We start from the raw sequence: 20,316 nt of genomic DNA, 5'->3' as shown, positions 1-20,316 counted from the left end.
CTAAAAATGAAGCCCATTTAGAATTCTATGAGTCATCACCAATCTGATTATTCTGGATAGACTGATTTGTAATGTACAACTGTTACACTGAATGACCTTTAACTTATTACAATTCACGAACTTTTGCCAAATTGATAACTCTGTAATGAGTGATAAAGAAAAGCATCAGTTTTACTTACTTGTATTTGGGATCAAGCACATTAAGAACTAAGCATGCTTCAGTGAGGAGCGCATACGGCCCAAGTGGCTGGAAAAAGAAATTTTATATACAACAATTGAAAATATGTGGACATAGGTTTCTTTATGGCATGTCATGTAAAATATAATAAATTTCAGATTGGCAATTTTGAATTGATGGTTAGGGTCTCTCACTTTGATTGGTGAAGGGTGTCTGGGTGTTACAACCATTACTGGTACATCTGAAAGGCTTTGAGCAAAGTTCACACACTGATCAAGTGAACAGCAAAAAATCAAAGGTGATTAGATTCTTGAAACACACAGAGTTCTACATACAATAAAATCGATAGAATACTTAAGTACAATGATAAACCTTTCCCTTCCAAACATTGGGGAAATTCTATAGTTTTCTGGAGCAAATGTGGACCTCTATTGCTGTTACAAGGTAGAGGTATGTAAGGGTGCCGGAAATCGACAAGTGCGGGGCCAAAGTGAGGGCCAGCACAATCAAGTGCGAGCGAATGTGAGGGCTTGAAGTGAGGGCTCTCACAATCGAAGTGCGAGCAAATGTGAGGGCTTGAAGTGAGGGCTCTCACAATCGAAGTGCGAGCGAATGTGAGGGCTTGAAGTGAGGGCTCTCACAATCGAAGTGCGAGCGAATGTGAGGGCTTGAAGTGAGGGGCGCCTTGAAACGATCAAATTCGGGCTCAGACATACGAAAAATGAGAGTCAAAGTCGTTTTCAACGTTGAATAAAAACTTACTATCTCCAGAACAAGGTCGCGGCGCGGCACAGCTCTGTGAACAGTTGAACGGCTGAGCGCGGAACGAGTACACAATGACCTGCGTACAGATCATGACCCATTACATCACTTCCGTCTTTTTCGTTAACCTTTTCGTGTTTGTTAGTCATTGCATTTCAAATATCACAGATATCCTTTTTATTATAAATACATGCAACTCAAGCGAGCGATACTTCTTCTGGTACCATTGTAAGCTCACGACTATAGCGTGACTGATAAATGTGACTTCAGTTAAACCAGTTCACGACCTGGGCACGTGAACTCTGATACTGATCCGACATGACGTCGTATGCGGAGTTTTTGCCGGAGAATTTTCGAAGAAAGAGGAAACTTTTTTGAAGAAATTTTAGAGTGGCTTGTTGTTCACCAGATAAAGTAAGATCATGGGAAAATGTATTTTGGAGACTTGTCTGGTTTTCTATGATTGATTTTTGAGTATAAAAAAATTCAATAGCTACTAAAACTGAGAAATCAGACAACAGCAAATGACAAATTCTTTTTTACGTTTGTACTGACAGTATGCTTTTTATTTCCTCTGTACACAAAGTTTGATAATCATTTCAAAAGATCAATTTCATCAGAATATCAGGGGTCATGAATGCTTGTAACCTTTACATTTTGTTAACAATGATGGATATTTTACCTCAATAAAGAATGCCATTTGGTCAACGAGCCCTTGAATGTTGTTCACTGAATCAATCCCATGGTCAATTATATTGTCACAGAAATCATAGCTATCTCTGTGTAGTCAGCGATTGACCAGTCATTAGATAGAAATTTGACTGTCTCCTTTGTTTCATACTATATAATCAGAAAGCTCTGCGACCTGAATTGCATCACATTCATACGTTGATTGTCTGTAGCGGAAATGATTGTGCCGTCTGGCTCTGAAACTTTTAAGCCAACGACTTGATGATTAGAACAAGCAATCTATCGGCGAGCAACACATCGCGACCGAATCACTTGCTGTAAAACGAATATGCATCACCGTCCTATGCATGCATCGTGAATCAGCCTTGAGATAAACATAAACTCTGTGACAGGCATGTAGGATGCCAAAGACATTTTGTGCATTTACGTTTACAACAACCTAGACTTAGTCGATCGTAAGAAAGGTGGTGTTGAAACATATTTCAACTGAACGCAGTGGCTATTATCCAGTAAAATACGTAACATTCGCTCTCTCTCTCTCTCTCTCTCTCTCTCTCTCTCTCTCTCTCTCTCTCTCTCTCACTCTCTCTGTGTCAATATCGGGTGTGGTCGAAATGATCATTGCAGTTTAATCTTGAAATTGGTCAAACGTCATAACTAGACACTTAATTAATTATTGTCATGGTCTGGAGCAAGTTATCAGCTTGTATAAAAGTCGGAAGTTTTTGCTTCCGAAGGGGCGCACGCGTAAAATACTGAACGTGTAACTAAAACTCACCGTTGAAAATTTTCAGACATTCAAAATTAAGGGGGAGACCCACATTCGTAGACACTTATCTTTAACCTGATTTTTCACCATTAAAATGAATCTTTAACCCGACATGTAGTATATGTTTGGGTAGCTTGATAACTGAAGATTATAAAAATTGTAAAAATATTTCAAAATCTGTTTGCGTGTGTTTGTTTGCTCAAAAATGTGTGTTTTTGAGTTTTTTCACTTAAAAAAGTGTAAGTACGAGAGGGTGATGGCAATTGGTGAGCCGTTTACTGCAATCGATAGCAGGGTAAGGTGTGTAAAAAACCGTGTCTTGGATTTTTGATACTCCGCTTTGTTTTTGCACAATTAGCCTTGAAAGTGAGAAGTGGTGGATTCTGAATAAATTAACGGCTTTTGTCCACGTTTGTCACGATATCTTTTGTTTCTGGAACATTATCGGAATTCTGAGACACGGTTTTGTAGAAACAGTCACTAACTACAACCTGTGCAAAGATGAGGCTAATCCGTCAACGTGGCGCCAAGTTACACTCTCCAGAAGTTGCGATACATTGCCAAAAACGGAACGGAGTAAATCGCAGAAATGTGTATGCGACCCTTGGAGTCGCACAAAGTCAGCTAAAATTCCGGTTCGCTCGCATTTTCGGTGGAAATTCCCAGCCCATAATGAAGTACAGGACTTTTTACACATTTGTCTGAATTTGTGGTATGAATGAAATTATACATGACGTGAAAATTGGAAGAAAATGAACACTGAAACGGCCAGTTCGCGGCGTAAGCGTTACGCTAAACACAACTGTCATTCCGAGCTAAATCTGGGGATAATCTTCTTGCTAAATACAAACTAGCGTATTAACTGTGCACTGTAGTGTACCAGTTTACTTTGATTATCAAGCGAAGAAATGGCTGGCTGCGTATATACTGCGTAAAAATTATGTGATTTTGCATGCCAAGTCCGATGACATTGTTTTCCTCTCTTTAGTTGCGCAATCGTCAAACCGCGTTTTCAGCTTCCTGCCCGGAGAGAGACACGTGACAATGAATTTACAATGTGGTACATACCGACAAAGACGAAGTTCATTCAGACGCCGTGTTGTGTACGTTAGCTTTTACGTTCCGTACTGCATGTTGAAGTACGACCACAGTCCGCCTTGAACAATATGGCATGGAGCTAAAAACGGACAGCTACATGAACGCGGTTTCCGGCCTCAGAAGCACCAGTGCCGGGCTAACTTTGTGTTGTGCCAGGTTAACCCATCGTTAGGCTAAACTAAATATAACACCTGACAATATCTGGTATCTAAAACGATTTCCTAATGGCAAGATAAAAAGTTGGCGAAGAACTCAAATAAATCGATTCTGACACGAAACTTGAACAATTCAAAAAGCGACTTGTTTTGGCTTCGCGAGTACCATGGAGGCGAGTACCTAAAACAGATGTGAATCTGTGACCACGCTGATATTAAACTGAATGCGTCATTCTAAAATCGCGACGGTCGAATTTTGTACAAGTAATGAAATGCGTGAACTTCAGTCAAACAGATGAATATCGCGTTGGCTGATATATTGGCACGAGCATTCGTCGTTCTCCGGTGGCGACTGTACGTTGAACTACTATAATAACGACGATAGACAGACCAGCAGCACGCTGTTTTTCAGCGTGATTGAGTTTATTCACAGCATGTTCACAGGAAAAAGTAGTTGCTGATTCGAACAAAGCACGTTCATGGTTGTTAAATTTTTTCAAGTTCATGGAAATTATTCTATCATTTTCAATTTTGGTTTCTTTAACTTTACCGCATAAGTTTATAATTACCTAATTGCGATTTGACAAAATCTAGTATCGTCTAGTATCGAAGCTAGAGTCATTTCTCAGAAGTCGGGTTTGACCAGAACTGTAAGGTAGTAAAATCTTAGATATGTATCGGATATTTACTTGCGATTTGACAGAATCTAGTATTGTCTAGTATCGAAGCTAGAGTCAGTCCTTGGAAGTCGGGTTTGACCAGAACTGTAAGGTGATGAAATCTCCGATATATATTTACTTGCGATTTGACAAAATCTAGTATCATCTAGTATCGAGCTAGAGTCAGTCCTTGGAAGTCGGGTTTGGCAAGAAGTGTGTGGTGAAATCTCTGATACATTCGGATATTTACTTGCGATTTGACAGAATCCAGTATCGTCTAGTATCGAAGCTAGAGTCAGTCCTTTGAAGTCGGGTTTGGCCAGAACTGTAAGGCACAGGGCAAGTCATTCTAGTATCGTTTAGTATCGATATTTGTGGCGAAGGAATTCGTCTTGTGTGACTGATGGACAGACAAGCAGACACGATGTGTTCTGTAATTCTGCTACAACACACATTTTATTCCGTGGTTCAACTTCTAAGCTTATTGTTACGTGCAGAGAAAACGAACAAAAGGGTGACTCAGCAGTTAACGTTTAAACAAAATTTATTACAAAAATAAAACTAATTGCTAAGTCAGGGATAGAGTACAAGCTTTAAAAGTGTACAGATTACTTATCTCAGCTGGGACGGCAAAGCTCCAGTCTCAGAGTTGTAACAGTCTGTCGGACGAATGAACAGTCCTTTGGCTTGCAGGCTTGCAGTTGCACAAAGTCCACAGTGTAAATCCAGCGTTGGCAGTGAAGGTCTTGAGAAGTCTTGAAAATTACTACGGCTGGAGTTTAGTAACACACAAGAGACACGATCCCAAAAGTCTGACTGGAAGCTGTGCACGTCCCTTTTATAAAGGCATATAGGAACAATCTAGAACTTTTATTGACATGCTAATTACTGTTCTAAAATTATCTCCCTTACACAACTAATCAACTTTCCAGAACATTCCAAACATGACTAATTGAATTCAAGGTTGTGAGGTCATCAAGGGCAGTGACCTTGAGAATGTTCTAGACTAATTGAACTCAGGTCATGATGAGTGTGGGGGAAATGACCTACATAACACACCCCCTCTTCAAAAAAAGAAAATTTTTCAAAGAAAAATCTTTCTTTTACAAATGTAATCTTGAAAAGGATTTAAGTACTCAATTTTGTTTTACTCTAAAGTAAAATTTCTTGAAAGTGAACAACAATAAACTCTAAATACGAGAGAGACAGTCTGCAATTAAATTGTCTCTGCCTTTGATATGTCTAATGTCAAGATTAAACTCCTGTAACATTAAACTCCATCTTAGCAATCTCTGATTTTTGCTTTAAATTTTTGCAGAAAAACAAGAGGGTTGTGATCAATATAAACCACTATTGGCTGATTTGAAGAAGTAACATAAACTTCAAAATGCTGTAAAGCTAATATCAAAGATAAACACTCTTTTTCAATTGTAGAGTAGTTTCTCTGGGATTTGTTAAATTTGCGTGAAAAATAGCAAACAGGATGATCTACACCATGACTATCCTCTTGCAATAAAACAGCACCAGCAGCCGTATCACTAGCATCCACAGCTAATTTGAATGGCAAAGTGAAATCTGGTGCAGACAACACTGGAGCACTTTGCAGTATGGCTTTAAGTGTATCAAATGCCTGTTGGCATTGCTCTGACCAAACAAACTTTACTTTCTTTTTAAGTAAGTTAGTCAAAGGCTCAGTAATTGTGGAGAAATTTGGACAGAATTTTCTGTAGTAACCAGCCATACCGAGAAAGCGCATCAGTTGTCGTTTGCAGTTTGGTATGGGAAAACTTGAAATGGCACTGATTTTGGCATCAACAGTTTTACCTCACCCTGTCCTACAGTATGTCCGAGGTAAGTTACCCTCGCCCAACCAAACTCAGATTTGGCAAGGTTGACAGTCAACATTGCTTTACTCAGTCTCTCAAAGAACTTCCGCATGAGCTTGATGTGTTCCTCCCAGGTGTCACTATACAGGACGACGTCGTCAACGTAAGCTGCACACCCGTCTAGCCCGGATATGACGTCGTTGATCATCCGTTGGAACGTTGCCGGAGAGTTCTTCATTCCGAATGGCATCACCTTGTACTGGAACAATCCGTCTGGTGTAACAAAGGCGGATATTTCACGAGCACGATCCGTCAGAGGGACTTGCCAAATCCCTTCAGTAGGTCAAATTTCGTCACATACTTGGCTTTTCCCACTCGGTCGATGCAGTCATCAATCCTCGGGATTGGGAAAGTGTCTGTCTTTGTTAAAGTGTTGACCTTCCTAAAGTCCGTGCACATACGATAACTGTGATCTGATTTGGGAACAAGTATGCACGGCGAACTCCAGTTACTTTTACTGGGTTCAATAAAGTTATTGTCCAGCAGGTATTTGACTTCTTCCTGGAGATATTTTGCTTTTGTTGGATTCAGTCTGTATGGATGTTGTTTTACAGGCTTACTGTCCCCAACATCAACGTCGTGATAGATGACGTTTGTCCTCGTTGGAACATCTTGAAACAGGTGTTTATATTCGTGGAGCAGTTCTTTCACCTGTTGTTGTTGTTCTGGCTGGAGGTGTGCCAACTTTGTAGACTCCAGCTTCTCCAGGATTTCTGAGTTCTGAAGCTTGACCGAGCCCAGCTTTGAATTTAGAGTATTTTCACTCAAGTCAGTTTCAGTATCACTATCTTCATAATGGCCAGAACTGACTGCTACTGACAGGCTGAGTTATAGTAGGATTATCCCTATCCAAATATGCTTAAGCATATTTATGTGACATAGCTGTTTTTGTTTTCGCCTGTCAGGTGTTATTATGATGTAATTTAAATCACTCAATTTCTTATCAATTAGGTATGGCCCAAAGTAACGAGCATGGAGTGGTTTGCCAGGAATCGGAAGTAGAACAAGAACCTTTTGACCTGGTTCAAACTTCTGTTTTGAGGTGCTTTTATCGTATTTGATTTTCATTGACTGCTGAGATGACTCAAGATTTTCTCTGGCTAATTCACATGCTTTAGAGAGTTTTGTACGAAAATCTGACACATATTGCAAAATATTCAGACAATCATCATCGTCTGATAGGAATTTCTCTTTAACGAGCTTAAGTGGGCCACGGACTGTATGTCCAAATACAAGCTCAAATGGGCTAAAACCAAGAGACTCTTGAATTGACTCTCTAACAGCAAAGAGCAGAAAATGAATTCCTTCATCCCACTGCTTCTCTGTGTCGAAACAGTAGGTCCTAATCATGTTTTTCAAAGTTTGATGAAATCGCTCAAGAGCACCCTGACTTTCTGGGTGATAGGCGGATGACTATACTGTTTAATGCCTAGCTGATCCATTACTTGTTGAAAAATACCAGACATAAAGTTGGAGCCTTGATCGGACTGGACACATTTAGGGAGGCCAAATAAAGTGAAAAATTTGACTAAAGCTCTCACTATAGTCTTTGTCTTTATATTTCTCAGTGGTATGGCTTCTGGAACCGAGTTGATGTACACATAATTGTCAACATGTACTCATTCCTGATCTTGTTTTTGGTAGGGGCCCAACACAGTCTATTAGTATCCTACTAAATGGTTCTTGAAATGCAGGAATTGGCTGTAAAGGGGCCTTTGGAATGGTCTGATTTGGCTTTCCTACCATTTGACATGTGTGACAAGTTTTACAGAAATGTGCTACATCCTGCCTGAGATTAGGCCAATAAAAGTGACTGAGAATTTTATGATAAGTTTTCCTGACTCCTAAGTGACCAGCCCAGGGGTTTCATGGGCCAGGCGCAATATTTCAGCACGGTAGGGCTTTGGAACCACAATTTGATGTTTTATAGCCCAATCGTCATCAACCAAAACATCTGGAGGTCTCCATTTACGCATGAGAATACCAGATTTGTATAATAGGAAACAGAGCTATCTGAAGTTTTATCTTCATCATCTACCCTGTCAAACAAAGACAAAATATCTGGGTCTTTGTGTTGTTCTGCAATGAGATTTGATCTAGAAAATGTCTGACTTTGGTCAGCAGAAGTTTTACTGGAAGTTTCAAATCCACGAGGGATAACGGAATGATCCGTGTCAAACACCTGACTGAGAAAGGTTTCATTTAAGTCAACATCTGTGACATTATTTTGAGAGTATTTTGATTCTCAGAAGTTTTCTTGGACATGGCTCGAGTAATAGCACATGAAGGAAATAAATCAGGTATCTCTTGTTCAATTGGCTCTGGATCCTGATCTAAACTAGGATTATCAGTCACAAGTGGATTAGTATGACCTTGTCCCCAGCAAGGTCGTTTCCAAGAAGAAGGTGAATCCCTTCGAAAGGCAAAAAAGGCCTAATACCTAAAGCCACAGGTCCAGAAACAAAGTCCGAAGACAAATAGACATTATGGAGAGGAACAGGAATGTAGTCATTGCAATCTACCCCCTTAATAAGAACTTTAGAACCTGAAAATGACTTTTCAGAAAACGGCAGGGTATCTGCCAACAAAGAGACTGGGAAGCCCCGTATCTCTTAAAATTTTGACAGGGGTAGCGGAAGAAAAATCACTAGAAAGTGATATAAAACCATCGTGAATAAATGGTTCGAAAATACCCATAATGCTATCTTGAGAAGAATTGACCTTGACCTCATTAATTGGGGATGAGAGGGGTTTAACCTCAGAAAATGTGTTGCACACATTATTAGACTCTAATCGAGTTGATGAAGAAATAAAGCCGGTGGGCTTAGATCCACTTTGACTACTTTGACCTTCACGTTTTCTTTTCAATTTGAAACAATCTGACATTAAATGGCCGTCTTTCTTACAATAATTACAAGAAAGTGTACCAAACTGTTTGTCAGAAGGAGATTGAGACTTGGGATCTGATGATGTGGGAGTGTTACTTGAACTGTGTGAACTGTTGTCATTTGATTTCTACTGTCCTTTGAGAAATTCTTGGATGAAAAGGACGAGTTAAATTTACCTGCATTGTTTCTGTATGAAAAGGACTGGGATGGTTTGCTGAGAAAGGAAGATTTGTGGGTCAATGAATAATCATCGGCCAAACGTGCAGCAACCTCCAATGTATCTGCCTTTTGTTCATTGATAAACGTCTTGATGTCACTCCGGATGCACCTTTTAAATTCCTCAATCAAAACAAGTTGTCGTAATTTGTCATAATTCTGACTGACCTTTTCGAAGAACACCAACGATCAAACAGTTGTTCTTTTGTTCGAGCAAATTCAACATAAGTTTGATCCTTCACCTTCTCACAATCCCTAAATTTCTGACGGTAAGCTTCAGGCACCAACTCATAGCCCTTGAGAATTAATTCCTTCACAGAATCATAATCTGAAGCCTGCTCTACTGACAACTGAATGTAAATTTCTCTGGCTTTACCCACCAAAGCACTCTGCAAAAGCATAGACCAGGACTCCTTAGGCCAATTCAGACTCTGAGCAATTTTCTCAAAATGGAGGAAATATTTATCAACATCCTTTTCTTGGAAAGGGGGAACTAACCTGAAATGCTTAGTGATGTCAAACTTGTCTGAAGGGAAGAATTTTCCTGACTGTCCAAGCTCTAAACGTCTCATTTCTAACTGTAGTCGATGTTCTTCCAATTCTCTCTCCTTTTCTCTCTGTCTTTCTTCCATTTGTAATTCTTTGTCTTTCATTTGTAATATTTCCTGCCTTTCCCTTTCTTCCATTTGCAATTTTTCCTTTTCTAATTCCAATTTCTTAAGCTCCAAATCTGCCTGTATTTGTAATTCTAATTTTTGAGTTCGAAGGAAGACTCAGGCTCATAATCTTTTAAGGCAGACTCTTCAAAATGGCCAGAATTAACTAAATGTTTTGCAATCTTGAACTGAATTTCTCGCTTGCGCATAGATCTTTTGACATCTACTTTAAGGAAATTTGCCAGTGCTATGAGGTTGTCTTTTCTGAGGGAATTAAATGTGTCCTGATCAAGGTCATCCATAAATTCGTCTGGCTTGAATTCCGCCATGATTGAATTTCGCTGAGTTCACAGTATACAGTAGTTTTGAAAAGGCTGTCAAAATGTTGTCAAACGGCTCAAAATATTCGTCTCCCGGACGAGCCCCCAATTTGTTACGTGCAGAGAAAACGAACAAAAGGGTGAACTCAGCAGTTAACGTTTAAACAAAATTTATTACAAAAATAAAACTAATTGCTAAGTCAGGGATAGAGTACAAGCTTTAAAAGTGTACAGATTACTTATCTCAGCTGGACGGCAAAGCTCCAGTCTCAGAGTTGTAACAGTCAGTCGGATGAATGAACAGTCCTTTGGCTTGCAGGCTTGCAGTTGCACAAAGTCCACAGTGTAAATCCAGCGTTGGCAGTGAAGGTCTTGAGAAGTCTTGAAAATACTACGGCTGGAGTTTAGTAACACACAAGAGACACGATCCCAAAAGTCTGACTGGAAGCTGTGCACGTCCCTTTTATAAAGGCATATAAGAACAATCTAGAACTTTTATTGACATGCTAATTACTGTTCTAAAATTATCTCCCTTACACAACTAATCAACTTTCCAGAACATTCCAAACATGACTAATTGAATTCAAGGTTGTGAGGTCATCAAGGGCAGTGACCTTGAGAATGTTCTAGACTAATTGAACTCAGGTCATGATGAGTGTGGGGAAATGACCTACATAACATTATATATACACCAAACCATAGACCCTCGAGAAAAACGGGACAGGCAACTGCTGTTTTTTTTTGTGCGATCTATCTTGGAATATATTACGTTTATTTGCCAAGCGGTCCCCGACAACAATACTTCGTACTTAACACTGAATCTCATTAACGATCAAACTGACGTTCTGAATATGTACACTTTGCTCTTGCAAGGCACGTTCCGAGTAATGACACACAGAATTTTGAGGGTTTTTTGATACCAGTCATGGTGAATGTTCTGGTAACGATGAAGATCACAGTTTTTCTCGAGGGTCTACGACCAAAGTTAAATGTTAAAGTCGACATAAAATAAAAAACAACGGAAAGGTCAGATTTGCATGTTATGGCTTCATTTAACTAACAAATAAACTAATACATAAACTGACGCTGTGAAATCGTCATTAGTATGTGTACAGAACCCTGGATAATAAACAGGAAATATATTATCTGTTTTGCATTATTCTGTCGGATTTCCATTCCCAACAATATTAGAGTCCCCAAATCGCCGAAAAATATAGGGTAAATATCGGAGATTTCACAGATCCGGCGTGCCGAGGCACAGGGCAAGTCATTCAAGTATCGTCTAATATCGATATTAGAATCCCCAAATTGCCGATAAATATCGGGTAAATATCGTCGATTTAACAGACCGGGCGTGCCATGGCTCCAAGCAATTTATTCTGGTATCGTGTAGTATCGATATTACAGTCCCTAAAAACGCCGGTGAACATCGGCGGTTACACAGACGCGGCTTCCCATGGGACAACCGCAGTTCATTCGATTCTAGTATCGATTCTATAGTCCCAAAATTGTCGATATGTCAAACTTCGATACTAGATTATAAATACCCGTTATTTAAAAATTGTGCAAAGTCGCGCCTTCATGAGTGTCGAGAGACACTTGAGATTTTGAACGACGTGATCAGTCGTGTGTCATTATTGTCATGGCATTAATTTCAATAACGATAATCCCCCGATGGGCTTATCTCAAGTTTAAAAGCTTTACAAGAAAGTGTTTTTCAGTCCTGACAGTGTATAACCTAATCATGGCGATGACTGATGTTTTAATATTTCTGCCTGTCGCACATATAGCGTTTGATTTCACTTTGACAAGCACTTTGAATGTGCGATCCCTGCTCGATCAGTCAGTCGCCGATTTAAAAATCAGCCAGACATTATATTCTTAAAGAAACTCAACGATGTAAAGATTACAAAATGCCTCATTCATATTTTTACGGTGTTTGACAGTTTTTTCCGTCAGGGACGTCATGTACTTTATTAGCGGTTCGCTCATATCGTGAAGCTTCGATCGATGCTGTAGCTCCATGCATGCTCATACACAGGGCTGCGCCGTTTACACTCAAGTGGAGATCGTATCGCGCTTTTAGCAGTGACTTTGATCACAAGTCTTCATTCGATCAAGGTGAATTTAGTACTGATTTTCGCAAGTCTCAACCCTCAAATACGCTCTCACTTTGATTGTGAGAGCCCTCACTTCAAGCCCTCACATTTGCTCGCACTTCGATTGTGAGAGCCCTCACTTCAAGCCCTCACATTCGCTCGCACTTTGATTGTGCTGGCCCTCACTTTGGCCCCGCACTTGTCGATTTCCGGCACCCTTACATACCTGCAAGGTATGACAGCTTGTCACCCTCATTCCTTTTTAACAGGTCCACAGTCAACATTGATAACAATGGGTTTGGACCAAACCATGGCAGTAAAAGGGTTAAAGGTACAAATCTTGCTGAAATACTCTCTCATTAGACAAGAAAAAGAGAACTAAATCTGATATAAACAAGTAATAATTTGCAGATCTTAATTTAGACAATGCCAACTTCTGTCAAGCAAATACACAACTACTGATTTCCTTACCTTGCCTCCTTGACCAGAGAATGCTTCTTCAAAGTCTGCTATGATTTGTTGACCAACTTCCATTTGAATGTGTTTGACCCTGAAATGAAAGTCAAAGTTAAAACAGTGAAACATTTTAATTTGATTTGAAGTCATTCTTTTTCACACATTACATGTGCAGAAACTTTTTACATAATTTCTCATATGAAGGTCAAATTTCGTATCTCTCACCAGTGTAAATAGAAGCTTCAGAAATACACAACTTACCCATCTGTCTGATCTGTAGTATACTCATATACTTATCAAAATGTTCCAATGACTTACCTATCTGCTAACTGTCTGATCTGTGGTATACTCATGTATTTATCAAAATGTTCCATTACGTTGATGACACCCTGAAGTAGATTAGCAGCTTCTCTGTATTGTCTCCGTCGTATAAGGGATCTTGTCAGGAATAGAGGAAAAGGTTTATCAATGGGAAAACAGAACAATCTGGAAATATCTTAACACAGGATACTGTACATACACTGTACTTTTTGAAGGATTCATCTGTAGCTGCCTATCACTGGTTTATATTTCTACATGTAAGTCTGGTCATGGAGGTATTGGTCTTGGTACTGCCTGAGTCAATGGTTAGCAAGGTGTCACATGACTACAATGCTATCTCTGAAGTGCTAGCACAAGACCACAGTACAAATTAAAATTTAGTGATGACAATCGGTTGTCTGATTGTAATGCTTCCTTTCCACATCATGTGGATGCATTGTTCACTGGTCCACTAGACCAGCACAATCACTGATTCACTCAGTGTACTGTATGTATTTTGTTCCAACATTACTTGCTCAGTGAGAGCAATATGGTAGACACATGATTGGAGCTCTACCTGAGAACATACAGGAACACACTGTCACTGCTCTTATTTACAAACAGAGTTACTTGCAAACAACTTGGCACTGGACTTCAGTTCACTGAATACACTTGCAGCAGTCTAACAGTACACTGGATATTTTCAAGCAAGGATAAAGAGCTCCATTGAAGCTGTCTTTGGAAAGACTAAACATAAATGTCTCTCTGAGATAGACTCTATGCTCTGATGAATACTTACTCCAAAGAATCAACACCTCCTACAAGCATGTGAAGATGATTTAGTGTAGTTATAGATGATGTCAGGTGTCTCTTGGCGTGATCTAATTGTTTAATGTCACGGGTGATTTCTTTCACCTGCAACAGTACAATTACTGGCCATTAGTTAACTGCCATAAAATTCCAACAAAAATATCTACTGTGAAGTATATGACAGAACCCCATGGCCTGTGAGTGCAAGCGCGCCGTACTAGCGGTATTTGCACGAGTGCTGCGGTGTATTCGGCGGCAGTCCTTTCACGAGTGAAGCGAGTGAAAGGACAGCCGAATACACCGCAGCACGAGTGCAAATACCGCTAGTACGGCGTGCTTGCACTCACAGGCCATGGGGTTCTGTTATTATTACATATGTTTTGTCTGTTATTTGCATCATTTATCGAGAGAATCGACGATTAGTCGTGCGTACTACTTATCTGTCAAAGCTTCAGGGCGACCCTGCGGAGTTATATAACATTGACATCACTGTAATGAGGCATCGAATCAGCTTTCACTTTTCATTGGTCAACGCCGCCACACCCTCCATTTTGATTGGCTAAACTATTGTTTACTTGTTTATCAAGGATGACGTAAGAGGAACGTCGGAGGGCTTGAACTCTGCTTGCGATCGCTCACACATACGTAGCCATAGATAGCCAGAGACTACCTCCATGGATAGCCAAACGAAGAGAAATATGAACGTGGAATTCTTTTGATTTTTTCATATTTTGAGCTTGAAATTCTTCTAAATGATCGATACAAATAACAGTTCGAAGATTTTTACGGGAAATTTAAGAGTAAGATACGGCAAACGTAATTTGTCGAACGATCAAATTTCAGTGTTCACCGTGGCACACAAGCGCTCACTCAGTCTCTGTTATCAATAGTGTGTAGGACACACAAGCACAGAATAAACTGCATGTAAAAGTGACTTTTTATTGTAAACAGGGAATGTCCGGTGAGAAAACTAATGGCAAAAACGTCTCTGAAAATGTTAACTGTTTAATATCGGCTCAGCCACGCCAGCAGTTCGTGTGTTTCGATGTATGATGGCCGCCGTGGTACGGCGGCCACCGTGTATCCACAATTCAACCATTGAGCTAGAAACCGACGTCGCCCGTTGTCAATGTTTTGGCATCGCTGACAAACAAACTGCTCTTGCGGACAATAAAAATCATCCTCACATATAATAAGTATATGCAATTTTCTTTGTCGTAGTTTTAATCGGTAATGTCGTGCATTTTACTATAACGAGCATCGAACCAAAGTGAAACCAAATCTTGTAGACATTTTTTGTGTTTACAAACATAAATAGTTCCGGGTCAAATTGGTAAATACTCATTAACATAAAGGAATGGCATAATGTTTTTGGTATTGCAATGCAGTGCAAATACCGGTAGTACACGCGCGCTTCGATGCAAGTAACTGTGGTACATATGTAATAATATAAGTTGTTATCCAACTGAAGTGTTGAACTTTTTGAAAATCCAAAGGACCCTTGGAAAGGTCTGACTTTGAGATGACATTCCTGCTTCAATTTTCATTGAAGATATATTGCATAAATATCAAACATGAAAATATGTACAACGCTGAAGGAACACAGTGCCCATTGTCTAATATGTGGAACAGTTTGGTTGTCATTAAACTTCACTGCAAGGAATGAGAAACTACTTCAATATTAACTTAGCTGTGATAACTCTATAAGATTAGTTTGTAGTGTTTATAATTTATTAGTGGAAAAACACTTTTTAAACTCAAGTAGTTAAAATGTTGAAATGGCAGTCTTTCATGACATAATGGATATAGTAACAAGAAGTCTTTGAATACAAAGGAAAGTGATTTTGGAAAGCATTCAATATATAGTGAGAGTAGGAGTGTATACATGTGGTACATAAACCTTCTTCATGATTTTAACAGTTAGACACTGTTTATAGCTCAAGTCCCTTTTTAGGTATTTTTCATCATTATTTTCAACAGCGTAATACTCATGCCTTTAAGACATGCCGGTGGGAAGACCATACCATGTACAATCTACATGCATATCAATTTAATAAATGACTTCCAGCTAATCTACAGCAGTGACACAAGTCTTTCAAGCTACACATCAGGATATTAAAATCTCACCATTGTTTCAGACTGTTCTGCTTTTTCTTTGATATCTTTTATTCTCTTGAATAATTCCTGAATAGCTTTCTGGGCTTCCTCCAGCGCTTCTCTGCCGTCCTGCCCGGCGTTGGTTTGTCCTCTGACAACTCGTCGGATGTCATCATCCAGGCGATGGATCTTCAATCTCATCCTGCTGACTACATCATCTATGTTGGCAAGTGACTGACAAACAAAATCATGAAATTGAATGAAAAAGTAATGACAGTAAGACAATATTGTGAAATAGGTTAATTGAGTTTTGAGGCACTGATAAAATCAACCTCTTTGATTTCTTTTGCCTTTTCATGACACTAAAAGTCATTTTATCTTGGCAATTACTTACTACTTGTGCTAACTGAAAATATGAAAAAGTGGGTATACTAAAATATGGGGCATCCTGTTACTGAAACAGTTACTAGTAGTATGTACACATCCAACAACATTGCCTCTGAATCACAGCTGACTCATGACACTGTTTGCAGTTGCAGACGGCATCTATCAATCATAGCCTCGGTCAATGCACAACAAATGATAATACTAATATAATACTGTATCTGTGTACACACACGCTGGCAGACAGGACAGGTTTCTAAGTATCATGAAAGTAACAGACTAGTACATTTAATGATTTTTTATGCAGAGTAAAGATCTTCACTAATTCCAACATGGTGACTAATGTTTTATGTAAAAGCACATCATAGTGGAGACACAGGTGAGTCATGCAGCAGTGAACACACAATACATACTCTATTGGGAATAACTTGGAATACAGGGATGTGTGCGTACAATAGATACAACAGTATCAGTACATTCCTATCAATCTCAGGGGGAGCATCCAAGACGTACCAACTACCCCAGTAAATGAGTGCCAATACACAGCCTACCTGCTCCGTAGGGAATAATTGATTGATGTACTCCACAGCATTAAAGTCTGGTCGATCTAACGGATCATTACTGGGAAGCACCTGTAATAAATAACAGCCATGATTGATGAGTCTTGTCGGTTAAAGATAAGAAACGTTTAAGTGTGCGATCAATCAAAACGATCTAGATGAAGTAAAGTTCTGACAACAGATAATTGCATAATGTACCTGAACTGGCACTAATGGAAATGTGTGTTTGTGCAGCTGCTGAATTGCCTACCAAGTAGCTACTATTTGAACATTCTGATCAAAAATTTATAATGCAGCCATGGACTTTCTCTGTAACTGTATTTACAACATCAATAATACACTGAGGGATTGGTATTTCTATGGGGTTTCTGGTATTATAGATATGGGTATCAAGGAATGGTACTTGCTTGCACACTTTCCTTTAATCCACCCTTTCAAGAAACTGATTCATCTTGTCATCTGACATCATTATCAGACCTCTTGTTCATTAAAGTTGTGTCGTCCATGATCTATCTGATGCTCTGACACTCTTGACAGGGTTCTTGATGTTGTAATCTTGTTTAAAAGGAGTGGATTTATGGGCGTTTGGAACAGGGACCCCCTACCATAACCTGGCACTTGCCATCATTTGTATCATACTAATAATCACACAAAGAAGAATTAAAAGGCACATAATATGAAAGCCAAATACCGGTACTGGTATATTAACTGTAAGTAAATTGGCCATCCACTAATAGTTTTTAAATCATGGAGATCCCTCTAATATCAGGTCAATAAGTAAATGATTCAGAAGTTAAAGTCAAACCATCAATAAAGATATTAATGACAAATGGTGGAAAAGTGTACCATACACTTGTTCTCTTAGGGGATATGAGGAGCACAGTCACAACCAAAGACTTTTCCCTTTTTGTTTCGTAATCCTAAAAAGTAAGTACTGCTCTCATAGTGTGATAAAAGCAAGCTTTCCTGGGCTTTAAATGTTATATCAGACCCTATATATATATATATATATATACTCTTGGGGCAATGACCAGTATCTCAGAGTCAGAGCATTGCAAATAGTTTTGTTGGCTGAATACATGTACCATTGTTGTGATTATATTATCACTATGGTGTTTTCATTCAGGCCAGTATGCAAGGTAAATTTTACTTGGGTTCCCCAGACATACTACAGGGATTCCCACTGCAGTGTAATCCTAATTACCTATAGAAGGACACCAAAAATGGTACCAGAGTTCCAACATCATTAACCTATATTGCCAAACCTGAGCAAAGAAACTGCTACCAAATCATTTCAAAACAGCAAATCAGCTTCACAATAGCCTCAGCTTAAGACTGTGAACAATGACAAGCAACCAATCAGATATGACCTTGTGAGCTGCTGCACATCAGCACATACTTTACAATGATCTGTAGTTTCTCAAATGTAACATTTTGTACCAAATTAATTAACAAACAAGGAGCAATAATACTTTTATTTAACTGACTGTATCTATTTATTTAGTCTAGTATCTCTGTATGTCTCTTTTGAACTAAAAACTACTGTGGCAGTTTACTGATGTCAAACTCCCAACTGTCACAAAAACGCCAGTCATCTTTCATAATTAAGAGTGTCAATACCAGAGGAATATGCTTGTGGTTATATTGGGGGATCTGTTGCTGGAGGCAGGGTTCTACTCTTTCACTTGCAGCCCTACCTCCAGCAACAGATCTTACAGTCCTGTACAGTGTACTGACAAGAAAGTCTGTAGTGTACAGATCATACAATAATGTTAAAAGTTCTGACAATCTTTGATAAATATGGTTTCAACCATCAGGAAAATTTAAGTATACAGTTTGGATCCATACACTTCAAATCTTACGAACTGAAAAGACACATTTCACAGAAAATGTGACTTGAATACATTTAATGTGATAATTGTGGTACTCTGCAAAGTAAGCATAAGGTCTGATAGTGGATGTACCGGTACAATCTGACACATTCATGATCTTGTTTAGGATCACTGTTGTTTATATACTATTATTTTCTTTCCTGGTTTTGCTATTCCAGTGCATATTTGGAGTTCTAACATTTTGATATTTTGATTACTCAAAGAAAGATGTCCTTGATATCCATTTTGATGATTTGAACAATTGGTGCACCTACCGAGTATTGCCATGCCAGGGCTATATCTGTCATATCTTATGGCATAAGGGTAATCATGTTTGTCATAGAGGGCATCATACAAGTATGGTGATACAAGTGTAATGATAATTTATTTGTGATGGGCCAGTAACTATAACTTTAGTTTTTCCCACTATTTTTGTAATGGCAACCAGAGTTTCTTGTTCTTCTCTCCATTAGCATGTTGAGATATACAGTATTCATCTCGTAAACTCAGCCTGTACTGTACTGTTATTGCTTGAGAGTGAATTCTGGTGTCAACTAGAATTAATAATTAAACAATAACAGTGCATTTTACCATAGACCCTTTGGTCCATGATTTCAAGCACACTATAAATGCTGTGTTGTGAAGTGCAATAGCGGGGTTTCAACTAGCTCTGCATGGCAGGGCTGTGTGTTCCCGGCATTATACGGCCTCCCACCACCACACCACGGCCGTATAACGCCCGGAACACACAGCCCTGCCACGCAGAGCTAGGTTTCAACATGGTTTGAGTAGAACAAGATCTTGCAATCGACATACATAACAAAAATAGAGATCAAATAAGTTACAGCTGTGGCCCTTTAAGTAAATAGGTATAATCCAAGCTAAGGACAAAGAAGAATTGTAAAATTGTAGTGGGGCCCACCACTCTTCATCTATCTAACAAGTGACTGTATTATTAATATGTACAGCACACCGTCCAATGGAGGAAGAAAGGTTCCTCTTTTTCGATTTGCCTTTCAAAGTGCCCTATATTAGGTCCGTGGATACACTGCTGTAACTTTACCGTAGTACACTGTCAGAGTTAATTTCAGGTCATTTAACGATAAAATCTACCTGACTGTGTCCTACTCCATCACTCACTGTCAATCACCAACGAAGGTGTCGCCCCTCCCACTCTGCAAGTTGAGCAGGTCCCTATGGTTTGTAAGTTATTTATATGGCAGACGACAACGATCTCAATACCTTAGTCAATACTCTTGTTGGATATCCTAAAGTAGATCGTATGGTCATTGCTTACCTGGTCTATAGCTTGTTGCACTTCGAGAGGGAACGCCAACAAATCTTTCAGGTGATCGTCATCAATAAGATCGAAGTCGTCCTCATCAATGATGGCAGCCATTTTGTTTCGCAAAGACTTTTGGGTACTGGCGAGTAACATTCGCGGAAGACTATAAAAAATATT

The 20,316-nt window shown here is 39.2% G+C and overlaps 1 protein-coding gene across 1 annotated transcript in view; it reads right to left on the bottom strand.

Moving 5' to 3' along the window:
- LOC139144728 (vacuolar protein sorting-associated protein 53 homolog) overlaps nucleotides 1-20,271 on the bottom strand; it is a 44,380-nt gene extending 24,109 nt beyond the window's left edge. The window contains exons 1-7 of the mRNA XM_070715453.1: nucleotides 20,152-20,271; nucleotides 16,975-17,055; nucleotides 16,070-16,273; nucleotides 13,932-14,047; nucleotides 13,151-13,270; nucleotides 12,848-12,926; nucleotides 180-247 (exon numbers count right to left, since the gene is read on the bottom strand). Of these exons, the coding sequence (XP_070571554.1) occupies nucleotides 180-247; nucleotides 12,848-12,926; nucleotides 13,151-13,270; nucleotides 13,932-14,047; nucleotides 16,070-16,273; nucleotides 16,975-17,055; nucleotides 20,152-20,253 (770 nt within the window). The 5' untranslated portion in view covers nucleotides 20,254-20,271. The remainder of the gene's footprint in view (nucleotides 1-179; nucleotides 248-12,847; nucleotides 12,927-13,150; nucleotides 13,271-13,931; nucleotides 14,048-16,069; nucleotides 16,274-16,974; nucleotides 17,056-20,151) is intronic.
- Between the last annotated feature and the right edge of the window lie 45 nt (nucleotides 20,272-20,316).

This window comes from Ptychodera flava, chromosome 12 (genome assembly GCF_041260155.1).
Source record: "Ptychodera flava strain L36383 chromosome 12, AS_Pfla_20210202, whole genome shotgun sequence".
NCBI classification, from domain to species: Eukaryota; Metazoa; Hemichordata; class Enteropneusta; family Ptychoderidae; genus Ptychodera; species Ptychodera flava.
Note: the sequence above shows the minus strand (reverse complement) of the source record. Positions and strands in the feature narration are given on the sequence as shown.